This window comes from Erythrolamprus reginae, chromosome 6, assembly GCF_031021105.1.
Source record: "Erythrolamprus reginae isolate rEryReg1 chromosome 6, rEryReg1.hap1, whole genome shotgun sequence".
NCBI lineage: Eukaryota > Metazoa > Chordata > Lepidosauria > Squamata > Dipsadidae > Erythrolamprus > Erythrolamprus reginae.
The window spans coordinates 70,485,565-70,495,794 of record NC_091955.1 but is presented as its reverse complement, the minus strand read 5'-3'; the positions used below and the strand labels follow the sequence as shown (position 1 = coordinate 70,495,794).

The following is a 10,230-nucleotide window of genomic DNA, read 5'->3' as shown; positions in this document are numbered from 1 at the left end:
GAGTGATTGATTTTTAATAAGTTTAATTGATTTTTAATAAGTTTGGGTTTTAGCAGAGGTGGGCTGCTAAGGTGGAACGTGACATGTGCTGTCTCTGCACGATTTTGCTACCTGCCCAGGTGCAGTAGCATAATTGTGCTGGACTCTGCCAGCACTCAGAGCCACAGGGGCGAACACACATCATCATTCCACCTTAGCAGCCCATCTCTAGGTTTTAGATCACTTAATTTTATAATTAATTGGATTTAAGATGTTTTCATTGTTTTTTTATATATGTTTTAAGACGCCGGGGTCCTCAGAAAGGAGCGGCATATAAATCCAATAAATAAATAAAATTTAATTGCATGTCGAAAGCTACAAATAACTCCCTGAAGACATGGGCTTGGATGGGAAAAACCGTCCACGTTACTATTGAAAAAAAGAACTAAAAGACATCGGGAGGGAATGGGAGATACCTCAGCTCGGCCCTAGTGGCAGCCAAGCGCCTTTCTAGTGAGAGGTTTCATAGGGCTTCGCTTGCGGCAGAGCGAAATGGGAGCCCGTTTCAAGCTGCTTTCTCCCGAGAGGCCCTGCGCGGGAAAGCTTCCAATACTGCCCTGACCGGGCGCGCCTTGGGTACCATTCGCGACCTATAATTATGGCATCATCCAATCGTCGCCGCTCGCCGTCACCGGGTAACAAACTCTTCCCCCTACCTACATCAAGAGCCTTGGGGGGGGGGGGAAGACTACAACTCCCAAGCGTACTTGGGAAGGAAATGCCTCCCCCGGAATTAGAAAACCACCTTGCCGGCGAAGGGGTTTAAGATGTGGGCTGTGCCCACGTCCCGCCAACCCGCTTCCTCCGTCAAGATTTCCGCATTAAAGTCGCCGGCAAAGGAGGCGCTTAACGCTACGGGGTGTGTCGCCAGAGCGGCGAAGACCCACCAAGCACGCCCCCTGCCTGTCAGAGCGGCCACGTGACCTACCCGTAGCCCTGTCAGCTGATCTCTGCTAAGCCGTGGCGGTCGTCTAACTAGCTGGCGATGGAGTTTCTTCTCGGCAATCCTTTCAGCTCTCCGGTCGGACAGCGCATTGGTAAAACTGGCGGCCTGATTGTTTTGCGTTACGCTTGCTCTAAAATCCCCCCCCCCCCTTCCGCGTGTCTCCCGACTTCGCTAGCGTGACTGTAGCTTTAAAACTCTAGAAACCTTCGGGTCTATCCGCGGGATGGGCGGAGTTTATAAACCACGGAGGTGGGGTTTGATTTTTTTTGTTTTCTTTCCTGGCCTATGGGGATAGGATGTTTCTCCTGACGGACGGTTCGTGCTGATCAATGGGGTGCGACGGAGGAGGCGGGTTCTCGGGGTTAGGTCTTGTAAGCCAATCCTGTCGCGGTAAGAGTATGCGGGGGGGGGGGGCTCGAAGAAGGAATAAAGTTTGCTTATTTAAAGGGGACGCGACTCGGGCGCGAACGTCACGCCCCCTGGAAGGCTGGTAGCTGTCTTCAGAGTGGGTTGTTTTCGAATATGAGGAAATAGCTTATGTCGCAAAAAGCATGAATTGGCAAACTCTGGATGGGCGGAGGCCTAAATGCTTTCTTCCTCTGGTCTTCCTAGTAACCAGAGACCGTTCACATGAGGGAGACCAGCCGTCTCCAGCCTTGGCAACTTTAAGGCTTGTGGACTTCAACTCCCAGAATTCCTCAGCCAGCAAAACTGGCTGAGGAATTCTGGAAGTTGGAGTCCACGAGTCTTAAATCTGGGAGTTGAAATCCACAAGTCTTAAAATTGCCAAGGTTGGAGACCCCTAAATTAGACTACAAATTCCATCTCCTAAATTTTCAGTCTGTCCCATGGGGATGGCATTGTGCGGGGGACAAAAAGAAATGGTTGGTTATTGGGAGCACTAAACAAATTATAATCCTAAGGAAGGGAAACATTATCTCTTAGCAGACAGAGTCACTGATGAGCTTGTGGCCTTGCTGCTGTTGCTGAATCGCATCTTGAAGCCTTGCTCATCTTTCGTCATACAAGCTGGGGCTTCTGGGAAGTGTAGTTCTCAAACGTTTGCAGAGTTACAGGTTTTCTGTTGCTGACTTAAGAATTCACAAAGTTAACATTTACAAACCTATTTTACATCCTTTGTCCGTAGCTGTGCCTGGGTAGCTAGGTTTGTTAATGTTTAACAGAATGCTTAATGGTCTAATGTGTGTGTGTGGGGGGGGTTCCTTATTTTTATGAATATGTTCTAAATTAAGTTTAAGGATCATAGGACAGGTTTCAGCAATGAATACTATACAATGGTCAAAAATGCCTATTGGGTGAAAAAATTGTTTCATTGTTTTTTAAATCCCTCCTTTATCTGGAGGGAAAGTGTTGTAGGAAGTCTTTAAAAATTAAGGCATGACAAGATTCACTTCTTGATCTATGTCAGATTGTGTGGAAAGAAGAGACATTGCCATAGTAGGTAGATGTGTATTATATGTGTTACCCGTATATTACCATGCAAGCATATAGTTGTGTAAGTAAAAAGCATGCCACATAAGAGTTATTTCACTATTCCAAAGGTATATATTTCCCCTATGGCATCATTCACAAAAATCCCATGTGACTTAACTAAAATATCTTTCTGATTTAAATCTGAAGTTAAACTCTCAAAATAAGATCTTTGTCTAAATTCACGTGCATGTATATGCTTTTCATAATGCTGGGTAAAATCTAGACTTAGATTAGAGACATTAAAATCAATTGAAACCAGATAAGATATAAATCTGTTCCACTGATTTCTGTGCTTTGCTCCATTTTAATCAACTTGGTTTTCACCCAGTATACTTGTATGTTTGAAATATAATTTTAACCATATTTTGAAATGTGCTTAGACCGTAAAAAATGTTAATAGCATTAACTGTTAAATCCCCTTCTGTCTTTACTGGATAAACAATAGATAATAGATTTTGATAATATCAGACTCCTTGGAATCCCAAACCTTCATAACCGGTAATTCTTAACACGTTAGTGATGTGTCATAAATAATAACCTACATCTTGCTGGGTTTGTCTGTAATAACTCAGGCAATGCTCACACATATTATAAGTTTGGAATATTGAATTTCCTGGCACATTTAATTTTTATTGTCTTCCAACTAGAATTGTTGCCAGGTGAGATTTAAACAGATTTGTACCTTCCATATAAAAATTGTGTGGCCTGAATTGGACTTCTGGGTTGTTGATACTTCTAATTACAGCTTTGGAAGCTGAATTTAGCATCTACATCATTCACATCACTATTAAGAGCCTTGTGTCTTAGAACAGCTTCGTAAAAGGAGTAACATTCAGTTGTCCTTGATTTTTCCCCACTTCAAATGGAAAAACTTATGAAATGTTATATTTCAAAAACTCAATTTCATTGATATATGAGAGGGGGGAAGTGTTTATTTGATAGGATGAGGCTCTTTTATGAGGTCTCAATCTAAAGAGGTGTAGAACAGAATGCTCAGCACAGCCATACATGAGAACTGTACAAAACTGTACAATGAGATAGAATCAGGCCAGTGGTTGCTAAAATATCAGTTTGCCATGGGCAATGTGCCTTGCTATCTCATGTTCTGTATTTCTCAGATTTGGAAAGCAAACAGGCTTGGTTTCTGAATTACAGGTGTGCCATGGACCTCATAGGGGTAGAAGTTTTCAAAAAAAATATTGTAGAACCATTTATCCAAGATGACACGAGGACTCCTGCTTTGGGCACAATGTCTCCTCCAACCCTATCATTCTATAAAATTGCTGCTTTCAAAATGGATCCAAATACAAACTCAGTAACTATGGCCCTCATGTCTTTAGTTAGTAACGGGAAGGTGATAATTGAGAAAACCCCATTTTGGTGACAATGACTTAGATGCAAGAGGTTGTTTCCAGAAGCTATAGGGGGACTGGAATATCTTTAAGATGTTCAGCCTAGATTTTATATCCATAGACATAGCTCAATTAGTCCTATCATATTAATTTATTTCCAGTTTCTATATTATTGATACGCGTAACACTGAAAAATAGTTCATGATTTAATATATAATGATTACTAATCGTCAGTGTTATGCTTCCAGAAGTGTTATAAGAATTGGCCAATATTATTGTTCCAATAAAGCATGAACAGAAAAGGATATATTGGCTTGGCAAGGATTCTTGGTGAGTTTGTAACTCAATACAGTTTTGAATGGTTAATTTTTCCCAGAAAAAAAATTCACATTCATTCATTCATACATACATACTGAACCACACTTTGGAAATCCCAAGAAACACCTTCTAAGTGTTTCAGTTTGCTAAATTACTGGTGCTAGACTGTTATTATCACCTTATTACAGAAATTTGCCCAAGAAAAATAGGTGGTACAGTATTTTTAAACTGCTCTTCTGAGTGAAATTTCTTTTTCTTTCATTTGTCCTGTTTGTTTGTTTGTTTGTTTGTTTGTTTGTTTGTTTGTTTTGTTTGTTTGTTGCTTGTATTACTATGGATAACTTCTCCACTTTTCCATTAACTATGATAATTACTTGTTATTACAAGCTAGTACTGGTTTAAGTCTAGCCACCCACCTTTTGATGATGATGGTGGTAGTGGGTTTTATTTTAATACTGGCAGTACACTTCCATGAACTTAAATTTATCTGTTTGCCAAAAGCAGTTGAGACTGCACTGATTATGGGGTTAAACATTAGCGCTGACCGCTTTGTTGGTCATCACCCTGGCATTAGCAACAGTGTGGAGAGAACAAGATCTGCCTACAGTACAAGACTCCACTGCAGTGATGGTGAACCTTTCGTTGGTTGGGTGCCAAAACTCTGTATGTGTGCACATGTGATAGCACACACAGCCATAACAAAGCATTTGGATCATCATGCAGACACAAAAGGTGGGGGGAATAAAATGAATGAATGAAGGGAAGTGAAACAAAATGAAAGGGGGTTTCTGAGGGACAGGAGGATTGGGAATGGGCCTTCCTCCAGCGGAGAGCGCTTTTGAACCCTGGAGGAGCCAGAATGAGAATCTGCACTGCGGGGAAAGGCAGCAGAACAGGCAGTTCCCCTTCTACCCTGGCCTCCCCCTGCAGCAACCCACGTAGATCCCAGGCAGTGCAACTTCAGGGCCTTTCCTTGCGGTGAATAACGCAGGCAGACAGGCGCAGGAGAGCGACTAGTGGCATCGCTCTTGGCTGGCAAGTGGGTGGATGGCCCTGGGCATGCATGCATACCGTCCAGCTAGTCTTCTTGTTACTGGCATGCAAGCCTGTGTGGCAATCAGCTGGCCGGCTGATCTTCCGGTTTCTGTCACTGCCATATGTGTGAAGGCCAGTTGATCATTGCACACCCATGGCACCAGAAACCTATGTCTGACACCGTACATGCCAGGTGACATGGTTTTGTGTGCCATTTTGGGCACCCATGCCATAGGTTCGCCATGATGGCTCTATTATATACATTGTTTTCTCTGAAGACTCATTCATAGATTAGAATTGTGCAGTACAGTGATACCTCGTCTTACAAACGCCTCGTCATACAAACTTTTCGAGATACAAACCCGGGGTTTAAGATTTTTTTGCCTCTTCTTACAAACTATTTTCATCTTACAAACCCACCACCGCCACTGGGATGCCCCGCCTCCGGACTTCCGTTGCCAGCGAAGCCCCCGTTTTTGTGCTGCTGGGAATCCCCTGAGGCTCCCCTCTATGGGAAACCCCACCTCTGGACTTCCGTGCTTCACTGACAACGGAAGTCCGGAGGTGGAGTTTCCCAGCGAGGGGAGCCTCAGTGAAATCGCAGCATCGCAAAAACACAGCAGTCCGGAGGTGAGGCTCCATGGAGGGGAGCCTCAGGGGAATCCCAGCAGTGCAAAAATGGGCACTTCGGCTGGCAAAAGGGGTGAATTTTGGGCTTGCACGCATTAATTGCTTTTCCATTGATTCCTATGGGAAACATTGTTTCGTCTTACAAACTTTTCACCTTAAGAACCTCATCCCGGAACCAATTAAGTTTGTAAGACAAGGTATCACTGTATTTGATTCAAAATAGGCAGGGATGGTTTAGATTCAGTATGGGAACCATGTCTTTTTCGACAGCGTGAATCTAGTCGTTCAGGCTGAGGAAATACTGAGTTCAGGACATGCAACAAAAATAGTGGCAGAATGCAGCTACATGTTGCTAACTCCTTATTGCAGGGGTGTCAAACTCGGTTTCATTGAGGACCGCATCAGGGTTGTGTTCGACCTCAGGGGACCAGGGTAGACGTGGCCAGGATAGGTGTGGCCAGCTTGATGTCACTCATGCTGGGGAGTGCCTCTGGTGGCCCAAGCACTCTGCCAGTGAAAACAGGCTCCCAAGCTCCATTTTCAGTTGGGACAGCCTCCTGCAACGCTCTGCCATCAAAAATGGAGCTTGGTAGGGCTGCATGCTCTGTTTTCACTGCAGGCCAAGCCTTCAATGTTTCCAGGGCAGTCCCACAGGCCAGATCTAAGCACCCTGTGGGCCACCTCTGAAATCAAGTGTTTTCATCAGCCTGGACATCACTGGAGATGGCAGCTATTGAATAGACTATTATAAACAAAAGCTGGATAATCAAACAAGGAAAAACCTATCAAAGGACTTTCAGCAACAGGCCACATGATTAATGACTGGTGTGGAGGAACACATTCGCCTTATTAGTGTGTGGTCATGATTTAATTGCTTAATTGCTTATATTCTGTTGTATATATAATTGTTCTAATAAGTATATCTGTTCATTTTCTTATTTTGTTTTGATTTTTGTAGTATCGCTTTATTATAGCATTTAGGATTTTTCTTTTGTTATTTATTCATTCATTCATTCATTCATTCGTTCAATTTTTATGCCGCCCTTCTCCTTAGACACAGGGCAGCTTACAACATGTTAGCAATAGCACTTTTTAACAGAGCCAGCAGATTGCCCCCACAATCCAGGTCCTCATTTTACCCATCTCGGAAGGATGGAAGGCTGAGTCAACCTTGAGCCGGTGGTGAGATTTGAACCGCTGACCTACAGATCTACAGTCAGCTTCAGTGGCCTGCAGTACAGCACTCTACCTGCTGCGCCACCCCGGTTATAGTTAAAAAGCATTTTTAAAGAGTTACCACAAGACTGGTAGCAAAACTCACAATGCCTGTATCATGGGCGTAAACAAAGAGATTACTAGGCACCGTAACTGGCTGGCTTGGTCCCTACTATATGTCCTAAGGAGAATGGGCCCTACATCTAGATATTTTTTTCAAGAGATATTCTGTAATTAATTTTGGACAAGATCATGATTACTCTGAACTGCTCCTTTATGACTCAAAACTTCTATTTGAGGAGCAAGTCTAGGAAGTCTAGAAAAACTTGCCATAGCCAACTCACCACAGCCAACCTCCCGCAGGACAAGACTTACATATCAAAAAAATGATGGGATGGAATCATTAAAGATGCAAAAGTGGAAACAACATGAAATGTGAACGACCAAAGTTAAAATAGTTTTAATTATTTTAAATAATTAAATTGAGTTGTTGAATTGGCTGTGGTATGTGTGTTGGCCCATTCTGGTCTAGATAGTCAGCTCCAATTAATGCACCAACTGCAAACTTTCCCTTATTATACCTATTCACACTTTGGTTCATTTGCTCTATTGCAGCTCCATGTTTACGGTGCTGTTTTTGAAGATCATTAGAAAGTTGTAATTGGTCCAAAGTGGAGCAGTTCAAATAGTTATGGGCATATCTATACATTGAGAACTGCACTGGTGACCAGTTAACCTTTGTGTGCAATTTGAGGTGAGAGTTGCCACCCTTAAAGCTCTGTATGATTCTGTATAACAGATAAATGTCATGAGAACTGCCTCCCAGTTGTCCATTCAATACCATCAGAAAGAGAAGGCTCCATGTGGTTTCCCTCTCTTAGAGAATCCCATCAGAAAGGGCTGAGAAAGTTTACTCTTTCAATTTCTCCTCCCCTTCTCTGAAATATTTTTCCTAAACTCTGACTGCCTCCAATTTTGCTAAGATTCAGGAAACCTATTGGAATCTGGCTCTATCGGCAGACTTTAAGAATAGATCTGTTTTGAGAATGTATTGAATTGAATTGAATTGAATTGAATTTATTTATTTATTTATTTATTTATTTATTTATTTATTTATCAGATTTGTATGCCGCCCCTCTCTGTAGACTCGGGACGGCTAACAGCAATAATAATACAATGTAAACAAATCTAATATTTAAGTTAATTTTAAAAACCCCAATTTAAGAAACCAATCATACATACTGACATACCATGCATAAATTTTATAAGCCTAGGGGGAAGGGAAAGTCTCAATTCCCCCAATCCTGACGACAGAGGTGGGTTTTAAGGAGCTTACGAAAGGCAAGGAGGGTGGGGGCAACTCTGATATCTGGGGGGAGTTGGTTCCAAAGGGTCAGGGCCACCACAGAGAAGGCTCTTCCCCTGGGTCCCACCAGACGACATTGCTTAGTCGACGGGACCCGGAGAAGGCCAACTCTGTGAGACCTAACTGGTCGCTGGGATTCGTGCAGCAGAAGGCGGTCCAGGAGATATTCCGGTCCGGTGCCATGAAGGGCTTTATAGGTCAACACTTTGAATTGTGACCGGAAACTGATCTGCAACCAATGCAGACTGCGGAGTGTTGGTGTAACATGGGCATACCTAGGGAAGCCCATGATTGCTCTCGCAGCTGCATTCTGCACGATCTGAAGTTTCCGAACACTTTTCAAAGGTAGCCCCATGTAGAGAGCATTATAGTAGTCGAATCTCGAGGTGATGAGGGCATGAGTGACTGTGAGCTGTGAGTCCCGGTACAAATAGGGCCGCAACTGGTGCACCAGGCGAACCTGGGCGAAACGTCCCCCTTGCCACAGCTGAAAGATGGTTCTCTATTATTATTATTTTTAAAAACTTTATGTGTATTTGTATTGAGAGTCAGCAATGGCTGAAGCTGTATATAAGCCTAGTAAATTGAGTACTAGAGATTGTTATTTTTTTCCATTTCTGCAGAGAAAGCTACTGATGGCTCCTTACAGAATGAAGATTGGGCTCTCAACATGGAAATCTGTGACATCATTAATGAGACCGAAGAAGGGTAAGGAAACAAGTGCTGAAGTCAATGGTTATTTTCTGATTAGGTTCACTGATGATTTTACATTAGCCTGCACATTTTCTGAGACCCTTAAAGACACACCCAGCTCAGGAAAAGTGATATGTGTAACAGGAAGCATTGATGTAAAACGTAATAGTTCAATGCTGAGTCTTCAAAAAGGGCACGTACTGCTCAAACACAGTTTTTGTTATCAGTGCCAAAAATTCCATTACTAAGTCGTAATTCTTTGCACAAGGGCAAAATCAACCTTACACGCTTTTTCTTGAAATCTGAAAAAATATAAAAATATTCTTAATGTATTTTTCTTTAGGTACGTTGTTAATTGTTAATTCTTTTAAATAATTCAAATTATTTGCTTTCGCTTTTTGGTCCCTCATTTTCAGATATCTTTGTTAAATTTAAGAGTTTTGGTTCTTTTAATTCATGTGCACAAAAATGTGTGTTGGGAGCAGTGAAGGGCTACCAAAATTTTCAATGCCACACTGTGGGCATGGCTTATGCCTGCATTTTCTTTCAACACCTTTCAGTGCAAATTGGGTGCTCTGGGGTGGAGCTCCATTTTCGCTACCCCACTGCGTTCCCCTTCATCTGGGCAGTAGCCCACCCTGGTTGCGGGAGGGAAGGGTCATTTAATGCAGTGATTTTCAACCTTTTTTGAGCCGCGGCAAATTTTTTACATTTACGAAACCCTGGGGCACATTGAGCGGGGGGAGGGTGGGGGCTAAAAAAAGGTTTGGACAAAAAATTTTCTCTCTCTCTTCCTCCCTTTCGCTCTATTTCTCCCTCCCTCTTTCTCTCACTTCCTTCTTTCTCTCTCCATCCCTCTTTCTTTCTCTTTCTTTCTTCCTCTCTTTTTTGCTCTCTTTCTCTCCCTCCCTACCTCCCTCTATGTCTTTCTCTCTCTCTCCTTCCTTCCCTCCCTCTCTTTCTCTCTCTCTCTTTCTTTCTTTCTCTTGCTTTCTCTCTCTCTTGCTTTCTTTCTCTTGTTCTCTTTCTCTCTCTCTTGTTTTTTCTCTCTCTCTTGTTCTTTTTCTCTCCCTTTCCCTCTTGTTTTCTTTCTCTCTCTCTCTCTTGCTTTCTTTCTCTCTCTGAGCTTCGTGGCACACCTG

The 10,230-nt window shown here is 42.8% G+C and overlaps 1 protein-coding gene across 2 annotated transcripts in view; it reads left to right on the top strand.

Moving 5' to 3' along the window:
* The first annotated feature begins 710 nt into the window (after window positions 1–710).
* The window catches only part of TOM1 (target of myb1 membrane trafficking protein), a 35,289-nt gene continuing 25,769 nt past the window's right edge, over window positions 711–10,230 (top strand). Inside the window, exons 1-2 of one of the 2 annotated variants that reach the window (XM_070756221.1) lie at window positions 711–1,076; window positions 9,019–9,103. In XM_070756221.1, the coding sequence (XP_070612322.1) occupies window positions 1,025–1,076; window positions 9,019–9,103 (137 nt within the window). In that variant the 5' untranslated portion in view covers window positions 711–1,024. The remainder of the gene's footprint in view (window positions 1,077–9,018; window positions 9,104–10,230) is intronic. The other variant, XM_070756220.1, reaches the window with a different exon arrangement.